The sequence below is a fragment of the Charadrius vociferus genome, unplaced genomic scaffold (assembly GCF_000708025.1).
Source record: "Charadrius vociferus isolate BGI_N301 unplaced genomic scaffold, ASM70802v2 scaffold475, whole genome shotgun sequence".
NCBI classification, from domain to species: Eukaryota; Metazoa; Chordata; class Aves; order Charadriiformes; family Charadriidae; genus Charadrius; species Charadrius vociferus.
The window spans coordinates 2,161,418-2,186,765 of record NW_009648337.1 but is presented as its reverse complement, the minus strand read 5'-3'; the positions used below and the strand labels follow the sequence as shown (position 1 = coordinate 2,186,765).

Below are 25,348 nucleotides of genomic sequence, written 5' to 3'. Positions count from 1 at the left end.
ATGGTGAAGCAGAAATACTCCGGGGGCAGCAGCAGCGGAGGCAGCAGCTCGGGACTCCAGCAAGGCTGCCAGCACCGGGCTGTTTGCAGGCTCTCCAGCGCCAGCAGGGTATGTCAGCTTCTTCGCTGCCCCCACTCTCCCCCGCCCCTTCTTTTTGAAATAGGGAAAACCAAAAGCTCTTTCTACATCCCTCTCTCCCTCCCAAGGGTCGGTTGTGCAAAGGAAGGGTTTTCTTTGCCCTAATGCTGCTCCAAGGAGCTGCCCCGTGGGTGGTTTTCTTCAGTCCTTTGATGAAGTTGGGAGTTGCAGAGCAAACTTAGTGCTGGTACAAAAGCCAGAGGAGTAAGAGGACCTGTTTGCTAGCGGCTGGGCAGTACGATTAGAACAAAACCCTTCACAAACATGAACAAACAGAGAATCTCTGGGAAAAGCCCAGCACCCTGCCAGTGTGCACAAGCTTGTGAACCCTGATTGGTGCACAAGTTTGCCTGTGACATTTGGGCAGAGGAATTCAGGAAAGGAGAAATCCCCAAAGAGTGTATTGTTATTTATTTGCTCTTTGCTAATTATGCGTGGCTGACTTTCTGCCTAAGACTTACTGCACATGTCACTTGTCCTGGCTGTTAACCACACTGGTCGCTTACCACCGCACTGTAAAGCTGGGCTGGAGGAAATGTTTAAGTTGGCTTTTTTTTTTTTTTTTAAATATTGTCTCTTTAAACAAAAAGGCATGACGGGAGGTAAACAAACTTAACAGTTCTTAGATATGGTCCTTATAGTGTTTCAGGGTATGATCCAGAGCTTATTGATGTTTACTGAAAGACTCCCATTGACTTCCGTGAGCTTTGGATCAAGCCCTGAAAGTTTCATCAGTGGAAAAGTAACCTGAGAGATGGGGAGATTGGAATCTGTGCTTCCCAGCGAGGAATGTGGCTCTGAAAGCACAAGCAGAGCCTGGCCACCAAACCTCCTCCAGGCTCTTTGCTTTGTTAGCCACCAGTTTTATTGTCAGAAGCCTGGACTTCTCATGTCTCAGGAAAAATTAACTTGCAAGTGAAGAATACTTCATTTTAGGTGGGGTGTAGAAGATGTGTAGTATGGGAAAAGCTAATGATGACTCTTTAGATTCCACCAGTGTTATATTTAGAGGAGGGTAAATTGTTTGGGAGTCACTACAAGTAAGGCAAAGGGGATAAGATATTGATGTAAGTGTTTGTAATTGATCAGCATAATTGCCTCATGTTCAATTTGCAGGTATGGTTGTTTGAAGTGATTTTTATTGTGCTTTACTTGGAGACAATGTGTCCAAAGAAAGAAGTTCTCATTAATAATGGTACATACATGTATGATACAGATGCAAAGCGTAAAACCATGTGCTTTTATTATTTTTAATTATCCCCATTTTTGTGAGTCAAACTTTTTAGATATGTTCTACCTTTCACATATATATTTCCTAGGAAAGAAGCTCAACTCAGCAAACTAAACATAGGTTTACAATACAAGAGTTAAAGGTCAAAAACTCTGACTTAAGCTTTGTGAAATATATTTTCTTCCACAAAGACAGTTTACTTTCTAAAAAGAAGAAAAAAAATCTTTTGTCAACGGTATTTTGCTATTCACAAAGCTCTTCAGTTTTCAGTTCCATGAGGTCTGCTCAGTAAGAACTGTTCTTACTCAAGGTGTCCTCCTCATGATAGCTCAACAATTAGCAAGCCATTAACTAAAAATTAGTCTACAGTTTTAGTACATTATAAAAATGTAAATAGATTTAAAAGCACTGTTCCCATGAGGCTTTTTACTGTCATCCTGATAGAGCTGTTTCTGAATGTTTGAAAATACTAGCAATTTATTGCCTAATATATTTGGTAGCATCTGTATGCATATATAGCCTGCTAATTGATTTAGTTTAATTGTCATCCTGTCACAGGCACACTGTGACAGCTACATTAAAGTTCCTTTAAAATATGAACTTTTGGTAATATGGAAGGTTGGATTTCTAATCCTACATTGGAACCAGATGTGCCATATGTACAGTCTTTTTGACAAGGATTGTGGAGTCACAGCTATTGACTCCATAACTGAGATTGCATGACTGTTTCTCTTCTGAGATCTCTTTGATCTCTTCTATAATTATACCAAGATACAAAGCGAATTGTAGCCTAACCTCTTGGCTCTTCATTCACCTCAAGATGTAGAAATACTAGTCATTTCTACTTACAGTTAGTCATGTGGGATTGTGTGGGACAGTTGTGTATTCTGCCATAATGTTGTACTGTTGCACTTGAATCAACCAAGGGCTTGTCTCCTTACTACTTCAAAATTCCTCCTAAAATGTTCAATTAGTTTACAAGGCTCTGTGGAATGGTACAGTTTTACTGTGTCACAGCTGAAACTTTGGCTTCTCATTAAAATGTTTTTTCCTCTGAAATAGGTCCTAATTGCTGTGCTTGTGACTTACGGCAGAAAGAGTTAGATCAAACACTGATGAAAATATCTGCATTCAGAGAAACATCCAGTTGAGTTTTTTAAAAAAATAATGGTCCTAGAAATAGTTTTCCTTCGAGGAGTCCTTAACCAGAGTTTTGTTGATGGTACTTTCATTAGTGTATAGGGCCCTATTTGGTGAAATCCAGTGTACTTCCGAAGACGGGCTGATGGGAGAGGAGAGCACCCAGTTGCTTCCAAGTCTGAAACTTCAAAGCTTTGAATCATTTTGGTTAGAACTTGAATGCGATAGTGAAATTTGATTTACATTGCTCTATGTAAGCCAAAAATTCTGTGTTGGTTGTTCTTGGAAGGCTGGTTTCCTCAAGAACGGACACACTGAATTGTTTTGCTAAAGTTAGTCATCCAGGGGAGATGACGCTGAAGTTCAGGGGGATTCATGTAACGTTTTACAAGAGGAACGAGTGACTAATACAGGAAAACAATAACATTTCATTTGTCCTCCTCTCCAGAATGATTGGTTTTACAATAGTTGTGGAGGGGAGGTCTTTACCTCAGTTCACTCAAGGGGTGTTTGACACAAGGAGGGTTCAAGAATACACTACCTTTTCTCTTCCTGAACTGAAGTTTTGAGAGTCTCTTGGTTAGAGCAGACTTCCTTCAGCTGATGTGTCATATTTTGTCTGTCTGTGACTTCCCCCCTCCGGTTCACTGGGAGAACAATAATTAGTGTCCAGCTATTGCCAAATGCATCAGTCATCCGGGAAGGATCGCATAGTAAATTGTTGGGTGAAGGCATGAGCCAGAGGAAGGGGACTGTATCTGAAATACGCGCTTCTGGTGTGTATACAACTTTCTGTCCTGTGCTAAGAGCTCTGATCTCATTAAACCATTGCCACCTGCCCAGCAGGGGCTGCTCTGCTCTAAATGTTTTAATTGCTGTGGAGGCTGAGGGCTGTGATGCAGCCTTCCACATCACGTAGAATTAAAGAAAAAATGAATTCTGTTGCATCCATGAAAAGTATGAGGTCCAGAGTCATCTTCTAGTTTCAAAGCCAATTGAAACCACTGGGGCTGTAAATCTGTTAGAGCAAGTAAATACACTGGGTTTGCTGCTTTAAGAATGAGTTAACTTGTGCCCAGAAAGGTTTTCTGACACTGTGGATTATCCTGTACAATTCTTAAGTTTAAATTTATTCTGTGTGTTTACTTTTACAGACTGTTTTTGGAGATCAACATTGTTTGCAAATATTCATGTATTTATTTATTTAACTGAGAAGTAGTTCTGTGCTAGAGGGGAAAATATTAAATATGACGTTTGCTTAGTTCAATTTACTTTTATCTTCAAAGCCATAAGAAATTTTACTAGTTTCTTTTGCCGTCTCATTGAGATCTGCGCTTGGGATTGGAAAAAGATCTCATATTTTTAATTAAATTTCAAACCAGCTCACAGTGAGGCAAGTTGTAAGTAATCATTTTAGCTAAAATAGAAAAGACTTCAGCTTACCACTTCTGCTGGCCTCTTTAGTGCTACTGATCCTCATGTTCACCCTTAATTGATATTAATTAGAGTTGAGTATCTGGTCTGGGAATAATACAGTATGAAATGCTGAGGCACATCACTGCTTCAGAGGTGGGGCTTGTTCTCCATTTGTTCTGTGCCTGTAACTGCCAGTGACATTAATGGGCATTCCTTGCATGGCTGAGAGGAGACTACACCAGTGTCAACTTCACTGCTCCTCTAGCATGATCTTTCTTAAATTTAAAAAAAAAAAAAAGCCCTTCCAGTCCCCCACTGTTAAATAGCATGTGTGTGTGTGCATATAAAAATACATAGCCTTATGGAAGACACAGCTGGGTAGATCATTCATCCAAAATGGAAATAATAAACAGAAAAGAGACCTTAGTGGTATGTATATACTATGGCTTAAAGGCTGTTGAAGTGGAAGTTTTAATTGTAGCACTGCATTGGGGTCATCTCATGGGTAGAATGACATTTGAAAGACTGCCTTTGTACTGATATGGTGACAAGAGCAATTAAAATTTCCTTGGGTGCTATCTTGTGTGGCTGCTTGTAGTGATCTTTTAAACTGAAACATTTTCAAGTACATTAATGTCAGTATTGTATAGATAATTATTTATATTGACTCTGAGGATTAAAAGAAACAGCAGACTCAATAGTGCTAGATATTGGTATGACTAAAAAAAATATTTTGATACACGAAATATTGTGTTTGGCATTTAAAATAAAATTGCCAAATTTTGTATTGAAAGGGAGAGAAGCAGAATCTTATTTAGTGTTGAAATTTGGTGCCAACAAACCAAGATAATTTAATTAGTGGTGCACATAGTATATCTTGACAGCTCTGGTTTGGGAAAATTATAATATGAATATTAACAATCAAAGAGTCTTTGAAAGTATTAGTGCCATGGTGATGAGATTAGTGAATTGGCCAATACTGTAGGAGAAAGCTGGATTCCAAGGGAATTATACTTGAATGATACCAGTTGGTGCAATTAAAAGCCACAATTCAGTTGCCATATGGAAAGTGTTAGGCATCCTTACATGGTTTCAAAGCTATGTGCCGGAGGTTAAATTGACATATGAAGAAATGCATAAATTAAATATTTTGTGTTATGAAATTAAAAGTTGACTTTGCTTGAGCCATATGGAGGAGGTGGATGGAAGACAGTCTGTATTTCATCAGGGCTTGTTTTATAGGTGTTTCAGATTTAATGTGGTGCACTCTTAATTTGGCATGTTGATTGGAAAGCTGAATGGCCCGTGAAGTTTCTGCAAACAATCTCGTTAAAGTAACTTTTTTTTGATCTCTAACAACCCTCTTTCTCCCACCCCCTCTAAAGGGGAGTTACTTAGGTTGATGTTTGTAAGATATTCTGTGTAGTAGCTGGGTGAAGCCCTCATCTAAGTGGCACAAGCTGTGTCTCTTGGGCTACTGAGAGTCACCCTTGGCTTAGTGAAACCTTAGTTCTTCTGAATGGGGTGGCCTGGATTATGGAGTACATTTTCTTCCGTAAATTGGGATGAAAAGTAACAACAGTATGTTATATTCTTTAATGACTTAAATGTAAATAATGCAGTCCAGGCTTACACTAAAACTTTGGTTATAACAAAAATGGGAAATTTGTAGCACATGATTGTCGACATATGGGAATGTTCTTTACAGCAGCATTCATTAACAGGAGGATTTTCTGTAGGTTTTGTGAGATCTGTAATAAGACCCAGGAGGAGCTCGGTAAGTGGCTATTTGTAGGCACCCTTCAGAAGAAGATCTTAGTTGACTTTTATGGTTTCTTTTGAATTGGGTTATGAACAGAGGAAAAAGAAGTCTCTTGAGTGTTGAAACTTTGTAAGAGTTTTTCCAAAGTTGGGGAAGTAATTGTTCAGTGGTGATATTTAAATCAAAATGGAACGTTGCTCTCTGTGCTGCAGATGTTGGCCTTTATAGAAATCCTTGTGGATGGATTTTGCTTAGTGAATGTCATCATCAAAACCTGGTTGGAAGGTAAATGGTAGATGTTGAAATGTACAAAATACTTGAAGTATTTTTTTTGTAACTAAACCACTTTTCTAGTTAATGGACTAGTTACTCTGAATACTCATGAGTTTTCAGATTATGTGATATTTATAGATATCTTTGCATGGAAAATGAGGTATAGTTTTAGTTAAAAAAATTAATGTGAAGAAATGGTCAAATAGACTTTCTCTGTGAATTTATTTAGTCATATCTGCCAACATTGGCAGCAAAACCAAGCTTGTATTTACTCCTACAGAGTAACTACAGCTATGGGAGACTGAGTTGGACTGTATTCCATTCAAGAATTATTAACCAAGTTCCAAATGCAAAATCTTCATTGTGTCTGATTTCTAAGCCAGCAAAGAGTGTTTGTGTTGGAATATCTCATGACATTTGTCTTGCAGTGGTGGAACGCCAGTGGTGTTAGCTGTGGTGAAAGGGCTGTGCTGGCGCAGATATTTTTACTACTGCGTAATCTAAGAGAGAGGGGAAATGACTTGTGTATGTTCAGCTATTGCTGCCCTGGTCTCTCTGCAAGGGATGCAGCCATACAGTGCATTTGCGTTTCGTAACCTTCTGGGTTTATTGTCATCAGAACAATATGGCATATATTTTATCTTGTAATTTGCAGGATGACACTTCTGAATGTGTGAGACATCCTTTTTTGAGTCCTGTGTAGTTAGTGTCTTGCAAATAGACTGCTGTCATGTCCACTGTTTGATAAGGACCGCTCCATTGGCTTGTCGTGGGAGATGGCTTTCAAACAGGCTTGTATCTGCAAGTAAGTGTTCAGCCAGATTCCTAAACGCCTATACGTGTGTGTGTCATGTGGCCTGATATGTGCCCATCATATGTGAGAAATACTTCTGGTTTAGTCATACAGAATATAATCATTTGAGGAAGGGAACGATGTGGTCTTTTGTTGGGAGGTCCTATAACAGCTGTGAAATGGAGTACCACTGATTTTTTTTTTTGTGTGTGTGGTGTGGCCTATTGTATGTTATAGGGCAATAAATGACCCTATTGTTTTAGTCTATAAAACTCTTGGTGGAGTAAATCCTTTTGCTCCTCAGAAGACCAGACCATGGCCACAGGAGACTAAAATGCCATCAGGGCCTGAGAAACCCCTCAATGGCTAAGAGCAGCCCTATAAAAATACACCTAAAAGATCCCGCCACACTAACCCCTTGGCAGGGGTAACAGAAAACCTTGTGGTTCCCTAGTTCAAACCAAGGTCCCTGCCAAACGTACATGAGCAGGAGTTGATCCTTAAATATGAAGCTGTTGTTAATAAAACTGAATTCTTGTTCACAAGTCTTAGTAGGCAAGCGGTTTTTCGGCTTTCTGTCAAAGCTCTGAGTTTGGTAATTTTCTCCAATAACCCTTCTCGATCTGAAAATCCTGTGGAACTCTGAAACTCATTGAGCTGACTGCGTGTCTTGCTTTTAACTTGAAAAGTGCCATCTACCAGTCTTGCTTTCAGTTGTAATGGATTTGGATTTAAATGCAGGCTCAGTGGCACTGGTCCCTTTTATCACTTTCCATGAGAATCCCTTGAGAATGTGAGATGCTCCCTTAAAATGTGGGAGGGGATCAGTTATGTTTTGAGCAAAACCTGCAGCAGAGAACTTTTCAAGTTCTGGAATTTTCAGCCATGTATCCTTGTGCTTCAAACTAACAAATGCAGGCAGTGTGTATTGCTTTAGCTCAGAGATGGATTGGCATGTGGTCAGAACAGTCTACGCACTGTCCATCGAGAGAAATACTTTGCGTTTTGGGATTAGGGTGGAATTTAATGCATTTGGGGGCATTACTGTGGCAGCTTTAAAGGGATTAAGTATATTGAGGTTCCTATTAAAGTATAACATTGTGATTCAAGATCTGTGAAAGAAAATCATGCATGGGTGTTTGATCTTGGGGTGCAGGCACACATGCTGTGAGGCATAAAATAAGGGGATAGACTCAGTAGGGAAGTGACAGAACAAAGTACTGTCTTGCAGGAGAAATGGGATTTGGGAGCAGCCTCGGATCTTTTGATCCATACTCTGATGCGAATGATGAGTGGTATGGAGGTGACAGATTTGTCTTGGGGGAGGAAGGAGAATGGTGGGTAGTGTGTCGCATTGCCCTTAGAGACAGTTTGCTGTCTGATTCCCCAAAGATTTGATAGTGGTAGGTAAGGACTAAGCTGCTTCTTGTCCTATCTTAAAAATCTTTTGTGATTCCAGGATGATTAGTTTCAAGGGAGTTAGGTAAAGAGGGTAGTAGCTGGAAAGCTAAGCCTTATGTGTTAAACGTATATAAAGAACAAATGCCTGATTGGGGGAGCGGGAATTTTCTCTGAGCATAGAGTGCCCCAGTCTTGAGCTCACAGAATAACAAGCGGTCTCTGTATTGCATAAGATGCTGCGGTTAAGCCTGTATCAGTGTTTCTGTAATAAACTACTCTTTTTTTGAAACAATAAATAATAATTTTGCTTGTGAACTTCCCAAGTCTCTCTCTGTTCACATAGCGTACGTGTGTATAAACTACAGACACTCGTTCCCCTATAAAGAGAGAACATCACAGTCTAGCAAACAGAATATCTGTCATTCCAGCTGAGCAAAGGTCTAAGGCAATAACCCAAAATATCCTGGAAGAAATTCTAAAAAGCATTGAAGAAATCAATCGTCTGATCCTAGAGGAAGGTCTTTGATGTAATCCTGGTAAGTTTATACTGGGAGCCTGCCTATTTCTTTATGGTCAGCCCTAGACTTTCTATATGAAAAGTGGATCAAATAATTTCATATGCTTCTCCTTTTAAAAAGATGGTTGATAGTTTTCTAAAGCGTACACACTGTTTAAATGTAGATTGTGGCTTTTAGCCGAAGCCCAGGTGGGAAGGAAAAGCTTTTCAAAACAAGTACTTACAGAAAAATAAATAATACTTTGATATTTTTCCCATGGAAAAACTGTGCCTCATTTAGCCATCCCGAATATTTAATTTTATTTTGAGGATAAACTTCATAGGTTATCTCAGTTAAAGCTATTTTTATTTATGCAAAGCTTATGTGCAAGGTCTTGTTCCTGATGTGGATATGTATGTAAAAGGAGTTTTTCAGAATAATAAATTACTTTTAAAGGTATATTTTTAAACTAAGTCAGTGCAGTTAGGTAAGTCTGGCTTTATAATTTTGAAAAATTTTGCAATATTTCTGTTATGTTTTGATGTGAAAGCCCTGCTGTAACAGAGGGGAAGCTTCTCACTGCTTTCAGTGGTTTTGTATTGGGTTCTCTGCCACATCAGTGGAAGATGAGGGAAGGTTCAAGTGGTGAGACTAATAGTCTTTTTATCTAGCAGCTGCATTGCTGGCGGAATGGCAATGTATTTTCCCCTGCAGATGCAGCTTATCTGATCATTTTATGACAGGTTCACAAAAGTTTTTCCCAGTTGTACTGCCACTTAAATTCCCATTTGTAATTAGCACTGTAATTTTGCAGATAGGTTTAAAAAGCATGTTTTGAGGAAGGCTATTCCCACAGCACTGCTTAATACCCATTAAAATACCACATTTTTATTGTATGAAGGTGTTTTTTATCTAATTAGGTTGATTTGTTAAAGTATTTCTCCACAGTCTCATTCTCTTTTTTTTTTTTTTTTTTTTTTTTGTCTTCTCCTCCAAGGCTGGTTTTAATCGTTTATTTATGACCAATAGGAAGCACACAAAATCTTTAACTCTGGACTAATGCACAGCATAAAGAAGTAAATGAGATCTGTTCCTGCCTAAGCTATTGTACAGGGCTTTTCTTTGAAAGGCAGTCAGTCTTGAATTAAAAGATGGTGATGTGTAACAGAAAAGAGAGAAAACAACCCCAGCATTTGGTAAGGAAGTATTGTATTCATTGATGCTACATAGACTTCATCGGAATTTGGTCACTGACCTTATGATGGCACTCATTTCCAGATGTGCTGTTTGATTTCTTTTTTTTTTAAAAAAAATGCAATTTAGAAAAAAAAGAATGAAATCAATTTTTGTCAGAACTGTGTGATGAAAGTCAAAAGTAAGGCACGTTGAAGTAGCTCTGTGTCCTTGGACATTTGCTGTTGTCCGGGAGGGACTAGCTAGACTGGACCATGCAGGTGTTGCCTGTGCTTAGTCAGTGAACATACATGTGCTGTTTAAACACAGAACAAACCTCTGCCAAAACAATTTACCCTTAATCTGAGGCCACCTCTGATTTTCTCCATTTTGACAAGACAGAAACCAAAGGCACTGCAGTGGGAAGCCCCCTAAATTTGCCAGTAAATGAGTAACAGACAATGGGTAATGTCCTGTGGGAGTAGCAAAAAGACTGAGGTCCCTGATTAGCTCTGCACCAGTAGTCTGACCCTCCTCGTGTGTATTTCCGATGGCAACATCAACAGTCCTGGCCTCCTGAAAAAAAATGAGGAGAATTTCACCACCACTGGGGAAAATAGGAAAGCTTGTCAAATACAGAAGACAAGAGAAACGCTAATGTCATGCCTTTAGGGGTATGTTTTAAGCAAGCAAAGAGTCCTGGCCTACTGTACAGTCAGAGTGTCTCCTACTATCAGCAGGAGCCCTATCCAAAAACAGGGTGAGGCTTTTTCCTTCCATGCTCTCAGTAGACATGGAGTCTATTCAAAATCTGCTGCTATTGCATATCAATGCCAATATCCAGTAGTCTCAGCAATGGCTAACCAGTCTGCCTTCAGTTAGAAATATGTGTAGAGACTCTTTTCTGAGAGGTGTGTCAGTCTGAGAGACATGCCAGGTCAGGGGTAAGATTGGGCTTTAAATTGGGATGGCATAGCTTACTGATGCCGGTGGGCTGCGTGCTAATAGCTGATGGCAGAACTGGGTGGAGGGGAGTAACTCAGCTGTAAAAGCAGTCTCCTGATGTTTGGTCTCATCTGTCAGTGAGTGGGGGTGAAGTGTGTGTTACCTGGACTTAGTCATCCACAGCCAAGAATCTCTCTTCTCGTGATGATGGTGACTAACAGTGAGTACTCTGTGTCATACCTGGCCGCATGCCAAACTATATTGTAGGGTTTGTGCAACAGTGATTTGCAGTGGCCCTTGCAGAGCGATGCCTTCCTTCCCTATCAGTGCTGGTTTGTCAAGGTAAAGCGCCCTTCCTTCTGTTGCCCAAGCTCTGCTTACAGCAGGCTTTACCCAAACTTCACGTGCTTGTTGGAACCGCCTGACTGTGTTGTACAGAGGGTGAAACGGTACAGGTTTTGCCATGCTGGTTTTTGACTGTATGCTACTGATAGGACAGCTCTTGGAGTGAGTGATCTTTGTGGAATATAAAGGGTTACGTTGTTGAGGTTACCCAGGCGCCAATCCACTGGCACACCACAGGTGATCTCAGTGAATGTTGTTTAAAGCGCCTGTCCCACGGTTTCACAAATGTGCTCTGACCAGAGGATGTTTTTCTAACTTCAAAGGGCTTCTCAGGCTGGCTCGGTGCCTCACAGACTGAGTCCACAATTCCTCTCTGCTCGTGATGTGTTCTAACCATGTGTGATTTTTTTGGTATGTGATGTTTTCTTAAAGCGGCATTGACCTGTGTTCAAGTGAAACTTGCTCTTAAGCTTGTAAACACAAACTTGTCGTGTGGGCAGTTTTCATCTTAACCTGATGTGTGTATTTTTTTTTAAGAGCAAGAATAGACATCAAAAGGAGGAGTAATTTATAGGAAAAGAGGGGGGGAAAAAAAAAAAAGATACAAACTTGCAGCAGCCTTTTGAGTTGCACCATCCAGAGGCTTTTCCTTGAAGATCAAGGTGTGGGTCCTTTGCTGGACGTAAGGAGAAAATGTTTCCACCTCGGTACTGCTAGTGTTACAGTAGGTTACTTTGTAAGTATTGCACCATGGTCTTACTCTCAGAGAATTTTTTTTTTGCTTTTGAGTATATTAAAAAACCCAAACCAACAGCAAAACAAACCCTTTCTTCAAAGAAAACAATACCCTACAAGCCAGACCATAATACTGTTTGCCAAGTGATTGAAAAGGATCATCTGCTGTTGGAATAAAACATCATACATGAATGGCATGCCGTGAACAATATATCTCAACTGTGCAATGAAGTTTCATTCCTCATGAGTAACTGTACCGCAGTCTAGCACTTAATAATAATAACCCAGTTTTCAGATGTGGCTTGATTCCCGAGGTCCTCATCCAGACAAGATCCTGGAGAAGTTAGTGACCTCTAGGACCTAAAGCCCTAACAGCAAACAACCTGTGCTACCCTGCCATCCCATGGTTATCGACAGGAACCATCCCACCACGTTTATTTTGGCTAGTTTTAAAGCAGGTGGCCAGGATGAATTCCTAGTTTCAAAGTCACAGCTGCTGCTTTGAAATTGTGTAAGAAGGGCTTTGGTTTCTTAACACAAAATAACTGAGCTGCTGTTTGGTATTACAGCATCATTATTCTGGGAAATGCACTCTTCATTTTAAAAATATCTTCTGTATGGAAGTTGAAAGTTTATACCTCACGATTCTAAGGGCAAAGAGCTGAAAAGGTTCCTTGTTTGACTGATGCCTGTAAATACTTAAGAATTCCTCAGTGACTTGAGTGAATGGAATCTGAAGGTGGTATTAAAAATTAATAGCGATATTGGAAGCACCCAGTTACTGCAGGAATCTCTTGTTTGTTGGTATTAAATAATTTCAGGGGGGATTTTTTTGGGGTAACTATAATTTAAGATTTTTCCCTCTGAACTGAATGTCTTTGTGGCAGTTAGCCCAAAAAAGTTACGTCTTTATCATGAATTCTATTAAGAAGTCCAAGTGAACTTTATACCGTCACAGTAATGATGCTGTGATTAAGTAAAAGGAAATGTTCTGTTACAAATCCCCGTTTCCTCTCCTTGTAAAATTTTATTTTAAACTGAGCCTTCTTGGGTGACTTTTTCAGTAGCGTCAGCAACAGTGTCAGCAGAATGCTGAATTCCTGTCGCTGCAAGTATAAAGAGAATTCATGAAGGAGTTTGTGTTAAGCATAGGTTGGGGTTTTTTTAATAAAGACGGATTCTATTCACTGTGGGTATTTTTCTTCTTTTGTATTCCTTGCCACCTTATGATATTGTAATGTTTTTTTGCCTACTTTCAAAATTTCATAGATATATATTTATAAAAACTATATGTCATGTAAGCCTTTTTCTAGTGTAAGAAAAAGTACATTTTATGCAAGGTACACAGCATGGGGTTTTCTGGGCCTTCAGTCTCATATGATTCTGTCTCACAATAAATATATCAAACAGGAATGAGCAAAATGCAATCCTCTCAGACTGGCTGAAAATGCGCCCTTAAGAAAGGAGATGAGGGAGGGCTGGTTAGGTCCTAGAGAGAAAGGCTAGACCTTTCCTCTGGAAAGGAGGCCTGAAACAAGCGAGTAGGCAGAGGATGGAGAGTTTCTTCAGCTAATGTAGACAGGCTTATTAAAGGATGCAAAGTGCAAAATTAGAGTTCATCTAGTATTGGGGGCACAGTCAAAGAAATGAATGCAGGATTCACATGCACACGTGTAACAAAATCATTGACTTGGGTTTTAGGGGGATGGGGTGAAATGGGCACATCAGAAGCATGGGCAGTATGGATGGGATATCTGGGCTGTGCCCTTAATCCTTTTTGCTTCAATCATAAAATAATCCATGTTTGTATTTTTATCTTGTGATAGTAATTACTATAGCTCTCTTGCCTGTTGGAAGCTCAGTATTCTAGTGCAGCACTTCTTAGATTTATCCATTAACAACCCGTGCTGAACCATGTTTTATATACAGGTATATATGGCAGAAAGATCCCAACAAAGTTAAAGCTCTTGGTGGTTCAGGCACAGGCTTACCATGCAATCCTTGCATCTCTGATAACAGGGTATGCCTTTGCTGACTGGTGTAGCCCCTTGGGTCTCTACTTTGTGGTAGGGATTTTCATGGGTAGGGTCCCAGTCCTGTTGTACTTAAGGAGATAGGGTAATAGGTTAAATACAGCTTTCTTAAGCACTCTGAATCACAAGGTAGGTAGGCTTTGAAGTCATGTGAGATTAGAAGACTGCTCTGTGGGCTTGGATGTGAAGTTGGGAGGGGTTTGTGATGTGGGTGGTCAGTTGGATAGCCATTGCTGTGGTGCTACCTGGTCTCTGAAACTCTGAATTTATGACTTTAGAAGGACATACAGGAGCCATGTATTCTAGTCTGGACCCCAGCTTTAGCTGTATATCCTTTCCCAACTTGCTTGAAGGTGAATCTTCAGAGACCCAAGATAGCTAAGCACTTGTCACTCATTGAGTCTCACTTGTCTTCTCTTTGAAACTACCAGTTTTACCCACTTTTTCCCACTTGCCCATCAGGGAAGTGAGGATAGGATAGATTTTATCCTTTTACTTACCGAAGTTGTTGAGGTAGAAATATTTAAAGTTCATGGAGAACTTCAATGCCAGCTGTGCACTTAATTCATTGCTATGTTTTTATGAATAAGCCAGGTATTTATTACCTACTTTCCTGAGCAAAGTAAGAAAATAAGAATGAAAAAGAATGTTTGAATTCCTCTTGGAGTCTATCTAATCTCCCGTTGCAATAAAAAAAGCCCTCTTCCATTGTTTCTTCTTTTGCTCTACAGTCAGCTTCCTGAAATCGTTTTGGAAAGGGGTCTTTCTGAACTGTCCAGCTCTCATCACAATCCAGTGGCCCAAGACATCCGATTTAAAAAGTTTGTATGAATCAAAGCAGTTTTAACATGTGGAGAAAAAAGACATTTTACTTCCCACTCATCTGAACGAGAATTTGGACAAGGTTAGAAGGTGGTGGAAGGAACGTGTCTTTAATGGATGAGCTGAATCTCCACTCCTTGTGGAGGCCTGTCCAAGGACACGTGCATTCAAGTGATGTAGCTTTCCTGCTATTGTTGTACCTTGCTTTTGGTCATGCATATAGATTCAGTGCAGTATTAGTAGGAACGTTGCAATGGAGTGTATGGCTAGTGTATGTAGATATCATAATGCGTAAATAATATGGGATGAGGAGAATGCCGGTCTTTTACCGCTGTTACGAGATGAAATGGACTACACAGATGTAACTAAAGAGCGAAGGAAAATATTAGTTAAAAGTTCAACTGAAGATGAGCTCTGCTGACCCAGCTAGACTTGAGGCTTTGCAGGGAGATGAGCTTTTTCTGGTGTTTGCTTGAATAATGAAATTACCCTCTCTTGAAGGTTATTCTTCAGAGCAGCAGAGTTTGTATGTGAGTGAAATGCATGTCAAAATGTTTACAATGACCTGAAGTGGAGTGGTGAGTCAAAGCCGTAGGCTTTTGTTTGCGCTGGCTGTGTAATGGAGAGCTTTATAATGAGGGTGAACTATGCCTCCTATTCTGGTGGGCCTTTGTACTATCTGGAGCACAAAGTGGAGCAGGTTTACAGGTTAATTAACACCTCTTCCCTCCTCCTCGTGGTGATGGCAGTGATATATCACCCATAGTCATATTTAGAAATGGTGACTGATGGTTAGCGGTGGCTGCTCCCAAGCTTTTTAGTTATTGCCACTGGTTCTCTGCTGTGAATGTCATTTGTTCTTTTCAGCAATAGAGAGCACAGTTAAATGTATGGTGCTGAAGAGGCAGTTACTGTCCTGTTAGCGTGGCTGCAGTGAGCACACCCCTACAGCTGGGTTTGCAGCCAGGCACATCTCAGCCTGTAGCTTCCCCACTCCCCCCCTCCTGATAAATATAAAGAGAATGCAGACAAATTCTGCCTGTCTAAAGAGGATTTGATGGCGTCTCACAACCCATTATTATGAATTTAACGATGATTTCTCTGAATATTGAATTGTAAGGATGGTTTCAATCCAGTGGCTCTGTGGTTTTGGAGAGTTTGGTCAGTCTGGCTGGAATCATTGCACTTTAGTCTGTGTGTAAGATATGGCCATTTGTTGGTTTTGTTTTGTTTGTTTGTTTGTTTGGTTTTTTTCCCCTCTCCCTTTGGAGACTTAAAGTTCTCTTTGCCAACAGAGCACACTTTCTCAGCAGTTGCCCTATGCTTCTTTTTTTCCCTTCCAGTTCCTCAGGTGTCAACACTCCATGTGATAGATACTTCTATTTTAACAGCTATTGCCTTTGCCTTAGCTTGATTTAAATGCTACATTGTTCACAAACTAAATCTTGGTGGAGAAACAAAGCCACATTGTGGTCTAACTAGCAGGGTGCACACTTGGGTGTGGACCATCAAGAATCCTTTTGCCATCTTGTATTGGCTCGCACACCATACTACAACATCTGAGGCAAGTATGTACCACACATACTGCCTAGCCACACCACACCCACTGTACAGATTGCTAACAAAAACGTGTAGCATATATGTATTTTTGGAGCTTAAAGAATTTCTCTTCACATCTCCTACTGCCTTACTTGCTTATGTGTGAGTGGAAAAATGGTGGAGCATAGCCCAGCTCAGGGGCAGAATCATTTTGGGAAGAGGATAGTGCAGCGGCAGTGTTTGCTGCCTCCCTTGAGGCAGCAGGGAAATTGGAAAGGAAACAGTGATTTGGTGAATCATAGCCATCTCTCAGACAGCTCCGGGGGCAGTGCAGCTCTCAGCTGCTGCCTTGCTTGCAGTGGATTATAGGGTCATAATACAGTGCACTATGCTGAAGCAGAGAAGCAGTAAATTCATCCTCGGGAACTGCTTTATGTTGTCTAGAAATGAAGAAGTCCTCTGTAAGAATGTAATGCTTTTCATCCATCTTCCCAATTCCCATGCTTCAGCAGTATATTTATCTTCACCATTTTCATGCTGTGAATAGAGGAAGGCCAAGAAACGTGTATAAAGGACTTCCTATACAGTCGATGATATGTGCAGTATAGCATCCTATAAAGTTAACAGGGATTAAGGTGAATGACCATGTGAGTGAGGGAGGCATCCCGTCAGAAAATATGTCTGTTTCTGTGCAACAGCGAAAGCAATACTATCTACAGACTTTGAATCAAAGGCTTGGACAGCTAAACAAAGCTAATCCCCAAAGATGTACTATTAAACTCATTTCCTGTGTATGGAACAAATATTCTAGGAGTTTTGAAAAGCATTTTCCAGCCATTGTTAAGAGAAGAGTCGGGGTGTGAGCTATAAAACTCTGATCTGCGTTCAGACTTTCTCCATATTTGTGGTTTTGGTTTGAGCCTGTCTCTAGTTAGCAGGGATATAAACGTTAAAATTTACCCATGTGGCTGGAGAGCTGTGCTGTTCTGCGTTAGTAGTTTAAGTCTCACTTTTTTCAGTGTGTCTTTATTTTAAAATGTAATTCTTTCTGCTGAGGTCAGAGCCTTTCTTTTACTGGGCAAACTCTGAATACTCTGGCAAGGAAGGACAACTCGACTAGGCCTAGTAGAGCTGCAAGTGTAGTGTTAATCATCTATGAAAAATAATGTTTCTCCCTCATAAATTCTCTCAAAGTGAAAACTCAAGTTCTTCCATATTTCTTTGCTCAAGTGATTAAAATTAATTGATAGATGGGAAAAGGTTTAAGCTGACTAATGAATATCTTTGGTTTTGGAGAACTAAACTTTAAATGGGAGAGATGAACACCAAGAATCAGGTCCTGTAGTAAGCTGAAGTGTTGTTTTTTTTTTTTGTGGTTTGGGGTTTTTTTGGTTGTTGTTTGGGTTTTTTTGTTTGTTTTTTTTTTGGTGGTAGGTTTTTGGTTTTTTTTGTTTTGTTTTTTTTTTTACTTTGAGCGTAAATACAATTGCAAGAACAACTCTCACTTTGGGTGAAAGAGCTGTCTGCTCAGATCTGTTAGGCTAGATCTGACTGGGCAATACGTTTATGGAGTGCCAGGTTAGGGCTCCACATTTGCATTCTTGTCTTAAGACATTGTAATTTATGAATGGCAGAGAGAAATGTTTACCCAAATGTGAACAAAACAAATAAGCTAGGCATTGAACATGCTTTCTCCTGGGCTGTCACCCACTGTATCTGTAGCCTGGTGCGTGGCGCTTAATGGAGTTTCAGGCTAGCTTCAGTCTGAGTGAAGGCTGATAATGTGTGAACATGTGTGATGGTCCTGAGATGATGGCAAGCAAGCCCATCACACTGCATGGGGTCTGTTTTCAGAGGGCATTTTGGTGCTGACTTCTGCAGAGTTAGGCTGTGGCAGTCATAATTGTGTAGCAGAGAATATTACAGAAACGGGTATATAGGCTTTCTCAAATGCTTGGCACTTTGTCATATATTTAATCTATTTACATATTTCCTGTACCACTGTACAAACAAACCAGTGGGCAGAGTACTGAAACCATTTTCTCAGGCAAAGTTCCAGTTGATACCAAAGAGGTTGGGATTGAAAATAATCACTTGTTTAGAAGCATTTGAATGTGACCTTTAGAGAAATCCTCTTTCCTTTTGCTGACTTCTTCTGAAACCCTCATTAGGGAGTTACTGAAAATCAGTAGGAAACTTAAATAAGTTCAGGCTACAACCCCAACTGAGTTGTCACTTGCTGTTCCTTTTGGAGCATTGCAGGGGACATTGCTTCTTCAGAAACTAGCATGGACCTATGGTATTGTTATTGCCCCATTTCTCATTACTATTGCATTCACAAGTACTCCTCTGTTAGCCTTATTAGATCTGTATATAAAAGCATGTGTGGTGAATTTATATCTGTTTCAGCGTAGATGCTGAGGCCAATCCAAGTCTGGTAGTGCTTTGCATGCCTGCAGAGACGTTATCGTGCAAGCAGTATGCCGTGTATAGTTCTCTGCCACCCTTAAAATATCCTTTTATTCCCAGAACCCCCCCAAAAGATATTGGACAAGCTTGAAGAAATTCGTAGAAGAGCTAAGGGTGGTTGAACTAAAATGACCAGAAGAGCAAATTATTTGCTTCTTGTGTACGAAGGGAAGCTGATAAGGAGAGTTCTTGTTATAGACATAGAGTGAAATAAGAAAAGTACTTCTCTTTATCAGTAATTGATGTGCTTTTTTTTGTCTGATGATACAGACTTTTATTGTGATACAGAGTGTTTGCACATCAGCCATTCTGGAATACCTATTGCATATGTAAACATGCCAGTAAATACTACCAGAGCAATGACCGAATGAGAAGTTAGTCTGTATTGTTTGAAGTTTAAAAAAAGTTGTTTAGAACTGTGAAGGAGTATGATTAGGAATAGCAACGGGGGAACTTAGGAAAGATTGGGTGTAAAGACATGGTAATGACAGTCTGTTTGAAGAAAATGCTACAGGTTTTATTTTCTCTTTGAATTGTTAAAATTGCACAGTTTACATTTCTAACTTTCTCAAGTATGTAAAGGAAAAGGGTCTTCAAAGTTGAGTCCACTGAACTCAGTTCATTTCCATTTCTTCTACTGAAAACATAGAATAATCATGTCAGTCTACATCAGCAAAATTCAGATTTATGGGATTTTTCTCCCTTTCAGTGAATACCTTATACATGATACCGTTCAGTATAGAAGTGCTGTTACTTTAGGCGTGGTTTTAGCAGATTATGCTGGCAGCAGTTAGTTGTAACTCAGAGCTCTGTCCTTTGTAACAATTAGTGATCCTTGAAATAATAAATATATTGGAAGTAATTTTCAATTCATAAATAGAATTGTGTGTGCAACAGCAGACATCTTCCCCTGCTATTTCCTATAATAGCAGAAGTAAAATACGAGAGCAGTAAGGTTTCAGTATCAGTAAGGTGCTATTTGAGAGAAAAGATCCCTTCGTGAGGAATATATGTGTTGTGAAGGGCAGGAAGAGAGTGATGACAAGCCATTTTGCAATATCACATTTGCTTATGGCTTATGGGGAGTGCTGCAAAGAGCTTGAAGCTTTTAACACATCTGAGCATTGTTGACTTTTATTCAGGTTGCCATCATTCAGTAGGCAGAAAACAGCTTAACAGGCACAGGGGCCAAAAGCCTGCCTTCTGTGGGTGGGCATTGTTTTGGGAGAGAACCAGTAACTCAAAAATAAGTTGGTTACAGTATAGACCTAGCAGTAAATGAATCATGACATGAAGAGGGAATGTATGTATAGACATTACTTCACAGAGTTGTCATAAATTCTGCTCTTGCCGTATTTTAATTTCCAAGGCTTTTGAATCTCAGACAAGGTGCTATAGATGTAGTTATTAAATTCTACAGAAATATTTTTATTGGGTCGGACATTGCTTGATGATGTAGCTGTGAAAGCCAAATTCAGAGACTAGCAAAAGGTTCTTTATCCATGCATTTAGGAGGAAAAATATTATTTTGTAACACTCACTTATTATTGAAATACTTGTTTTAAATTTACCTTCTTTTTCCTGGATGTATATATGTGTGTGTATACACATTGTGTCACGGCTGTGACAATGTAGGGTTTATTCTGTTTGTTACTGGGTCATCAATAACATTGTCATCAATTAAACATAGGTGGAAGCACAGCTTTGGAAATAGTGGTGGTTCTAACTCACGCGGCTCGGCAGACACTTGTTATTGTAGAGTGACCTGAGGACATACTGCCCTTTTTCAGCTTTTATGAATACTCTTAAGGGAAGATACTGCATAGGATATAAAGAAAAAAACCTATTTTTAAAACTTCTTAAAAGTTTACACGGTGTACTTCTTTCAGTGCAAAACTTAACTTATGTGGAGGCCGAGTTAGACTAAATATTGCTGAAAAAACAACGTCTAGTTCCTTGCTTTTCCAAGATTTTTCCTTCATGTGCACTGAAAGGTGAAGCCATGTTCTCTGCATCTTTCTCTACCAAAATACTTGTTGCTAATTATTTGTTTTCTCCTCAGGGGGTCTTCTTTTGGGTGGTAGTTTGCTTTTGCCTTTTAGCATATAGGGACAGCCGATGTCAGAGGAAACTTAAAATAGGTTGTCTGCCCTGGGGAAGTATTGGCAACCAGGCCAAGAGTGGAATGGCAAAGTGCTGGAAGAGTTAAACCCCATCTCATCCCACCTGATCTATGCCTGGCTAGGGTGGAGATATCTTAGGATCAGGTACCTTGAAGGCTGACATGGGAGTTTGGTTGCAGTTTTGGGGCAGATAGTCTCTGGGTAAGCGAGGCTGTGGGCACACCAGTAACTGGCTGTTCTACGGATCCTGCATTCCCTTATACCCCATGGTAAATACAAGGTAATTTGAGGCAGCTTATGCCTTTCTTTAAACCCTAGTGGAAGTGTTGATAGGAGCTATTACTGTGGAATGCCTGCCATGTAGCCATACTCTCAGATGTCCCAGTACTGAGAAACTAGCCCGAAGCCCTTTGCTGAGGTTCCTCCAGTAAAATTTCCTGGCTTAGTCATTTGCTCCATAAGGCATGATAGCAGAGCTATATCGGATGGCAGTCCTACAGCTCCTCGCTTATAGCTTGGAACAAAATTTAAGCGTTATGTATCAAGTTTAATTTGACGTGATAATAATTTATATAGTGTAAACATGCTATATATATTCTGTTGCTGGAATTAATCAGGAAAAAGTCATGTATGTAGAATTCTCCTCTTCATCTTTCTTTTAAAAACACACGCTCACTCCTGGTTCATATTTAACAGCACTGGTAAATGAAGTTCTTTGCCACAAAACAGGTGTAAGCCACTGTCCTGCCCTGCCAGCATGCCTCGGTCGTGGCTTGGAGAGCCAAAGCTTGGCCTGTCTGGTGAAACTGCCAGTTGCGTTGCAGACACCTACTTAACAGAAACTGGAAGTGAAATTACTATTTCATTTAACGTTGGCCACCTATTGGATAATAACTTTCAGTCACCATAAGATTGGGCTGAATTTGAAACAGCAGCCTGTTATTGAAAGACTCTATTCCCCTTTCTGATCTGCTGAGCCAGCTTGTCCTCCAGAAGCATTTGAGAAAAAAAAAAAAAGTGAGTGGAGGGTAAGAACATGAAATTTCCTTGCCTCTTCAAATGTCTTTGCCTGTGTCTTGTTCTCACATGCACTCTTCAAGCCTTCAGTTCACTGTTCAGTCTTTAGTTCTCGGATGCCGTTTGGCTTCAGTTTCTATGCAAAATTCTTGGAAACCAGGGATGATTCAGAAGGGGTTGAAAGCTTTGTCCTACAAGACTTTTCCTGAAGCAGGTAAATGGTTTTCTTTCTTGTAAGGACCAAGAGAGTGCTCTGAGCCCTTGAGAGCCAGCTTGGTTCCTCACTCCTCCCTCTCGACACACGCAAGTCAGGACACTTCTGCCAAGCGTTTTACTTGCACTTATGTTAGCGGAAATGTCCCTGATAAGAAGTATTCATTGTTGAAGTCTCATGGTTTTGACTGTAAAGGCTTTTCATATTCTTGCATGAAGACTGTTGATCCATTTATATTTGTTGTTGTTGTTATTTAAAAATGTGAGTGAGTGTTTATCTTTTCCTTTGAGAGGTATGGCACTAGCTCTGGAATTGCTTCAAAGTTTATAAAATAAGTCTGTGGTTTAGACCTCTCTGATAAACATTTTTTTGTTGTTGTTGCAAAGTTGGATCAGATTTTTGTTGTCATAATGGTTGGTGCACTTGGCAGCTTGCATTTTAAATAATTAGGAGATAAAATTGGACTGTATTTGAAATCCAGTATGTCTGGTATTTTCTTGCTTTACTTAGTGATGTTTTTAATCCCCCTTTTAACTTTGAAGACTAATGTAAGGCAGTTAAGAACTGAGGGTTGATAATTTTTTTGTCATTTTTGAAACCTAGATCCAAGCCAGCTTCTTTTGCAATATTTCAGCCTCACCCTCCCAGGACGCTTTGAGATAAATCAGTGTCTTTATCAAAAGAAGTAGGCCTTTTGTGGTAGTAGCATTGTAACATTAAATATTCATTCTAATTTGCAGAGTTGAGACAATTATATTGAAGTTCCCAATAAACTTTACTTTGGATTTTGGAACTTTAAAAAAAATGCTGCTTGCCTAATTTCATTCTACAGTAGCCAGTTGGGGAGTTTACAGCTCAGATGCATTGGAAGCGAGATGTTTTCAAAAGCTTGTGGAAACTCTTCGGCGCCCTTCACAGCACATGAAACAACGTGACACACTGAAAGGCAAGCATTGGGGTTTTGAGGGTTTTCTCCCCCCTGCCCCCGTTTTGTTTTTTTTTTTTTTCCCCTTCAGCTTTTCTTTTTGCTGGACACAGGGCCATGGTAGTGGTGAGAGAGGAAGCAGAACAGCAGGCTTAATTGGGAAACATTCTTCCCACTTAAGGAATCTTTGCTGCATGAAATATATACATTGAAAATATTCTTTCTTATGATTTTGAATCCAGTCACATTGAGGAAACAGATCCTCATTTGCAACGTTGTTCTGCACCTCTTAGGAGCTATTGGTTCCAGTTCTGGTCTAGAAGTGGATGCATTTTAACAGCCAGAGAAGTAATTTTCTATATCATTAGAATCAAATTCTAAAAAAAAATCTCAAACTCCACAAAAACAGACTTGACTTTATGACCATAATTTGGCAATCTACTCTGCATTCAGCAGAGGATTAACAATACAAAATTTGTGATGCTGTGGCTCAGTCTGTGTCTTCCATAGCCAGGCTTGGGAAAGGAGTTGTATTTTGGAATTAAGTAATGTAAACTGCAAGCATCAAAGTGTAACTTGTATGCAGATTTTTTTTTTTTAAATACTTAGTTAAATTCTTTAGGCCAGAATAAATCATACAAGGAAGGAGAACTAGAAGTCTCTGGTTCATAGCTAGCTATATAGCTAGAAATGCCACTTCCAAGGAAACATTTTTTTGTTAACAGTCTACCAAATATTCCACAGAAGGGTAGTTGTGGCACCTGCTCTCACTTCACATTCTCATAGGCATCTTCAAACAGAAAGCATAGAAATTCAGGGACTTTGAATTCACCTTGTTTCCTTTGTTCTGATGGTCCCTCAAGTACAGAATTGAACATGGCAGCATGGAAGAACATAACCTTACTCTTGTCTGAGCTGAGTCTGTTCTGAGGATAAATTGACTACTCAATCTGCTTTCTTTCAAAGGGTCTAAATTCACTTTACTCTCTTTACAGTTGATTTTCTGTAGAGGTTGGGCCTCCCAGTTTTTTCCTTTGGGCAGCTTGTGGGAAGAGATCCAGACACATAGGCAACTGGCAAAGCAATTTTGTTCTGCTGCTGGTGGCCTTAATTAATTGTGTCTAGATTAATTAGCTGATCCATTTGTGGATGCAGTGTTTGGGTAAGAAAGTAACTGGGAGTGTCATGAGCCAACAGTTAGGGCTCTTGCCCAAATATGAATAAGAAAACATATGCTAGCTGACATTCTCAGAGCAAGCATGCTCCCTCTTCATGCTTATTGGGCATACATATACACAATTTTAAATGGTGAAAGTAGAAGTTTTTAAAAAAACACTGAAGTTTGAATGGTAAAAATATATACGTAAAATCAAGCTGTTTCCTTGTGGAATGTGACTTATGGAGAGAACACCCAAGTTTTAAACTTCCTCCCTTCAAAATTTATGGAAGCCTCAGAAACTTTTCTCCTTTTTTTAAATATATATATATATGTCAGGATCTGTTTCAGGATTTAACTTTTTTAAAAAAACCCATGTATAACCCCAGTACATTTCACAACTTGATTTAATGCAGCTTCCATGTGTCTTGAATACAATAGTAACTTCTGAAACCAATATTTCTTTAGAGAGCAGTAAAGTTGTTTCTTATGACACCAGTAAGTAGTTTTCTTGCCAAGAAGTATATTGTAAGATTTATTAGACTCTCCATTGCCCTCCCCCAAGTAACCCAGATTTTAGCTTCAAGTAAAGCAAACATGTTCAAAAAGTACTGTTTAACTTCAGGCTAGTCGGATACAAAATAAAATCCTCCAGGGGTACATTACAACTAAAAGATTCACAAGCCCTCCAGGGGGTTTAACTTTTTAAGTAGGCATTTCACAAGTATTTGTTGCATAAACCATTATATGCTGCAGGCTGGGGTTCTCGGAGATTTTTTTTAAAATATAAGACATGTAGCGATAAATGTATTTTTGTGAAAAACAATATCTCATCTTTGCTTAGAAGTGATGTTCTCTGCTTTAGACCATGTGTTTTCTTGGTTTAATATTTAATATTAAATTTCTTGGATGGTCATTTTAGTCCACTCACTATCTTGGGGTGCCGCTGTATGGAAATGGGAATCACACATTCCAATTAACTCCCTTCACTCATTTTTCTAGATTCAGTGCTTTTGGTCTTCTGCAGCTCAATCTTTAGCAGTTGGAAAAACAGGTTTTGGAGGCTGCAAAGGCAAATGACAGTCGTTTATATGTTGTCCTTGCATAATTTAATAGACCAGATGCCCTGGAAAATAGCATATTAGAAAGAGGAGATAGATAGCCTTTCAGTTTTAGATCTAGCCTCACTTTCCATATCTTT

The 25,348-nt window shown here is 39.6% G+C and overlaps 1 protein-coding gene across 1 annotated transcript in view; it reads left to right on the top strand.

Annotated features, from left to right (window-relative positions):
• Nucleotides 1–25,348, top strand: part of NKD1 (naked cuticle homolog 1 (Drosophila)) — a 108,315-nt gene that overhangs the window by 440 nt on the left and 82,527 nt on the right. Inside the window, exon 3 of the mRNA XM_009885069.1 lies at nt 1–108. Within this exon, the coding sequence (XP_009883371.1) occupies nt 1–108 (108 nt within the window). The remainder of the gene's footprint in view (nt 109–25,348) is intronic.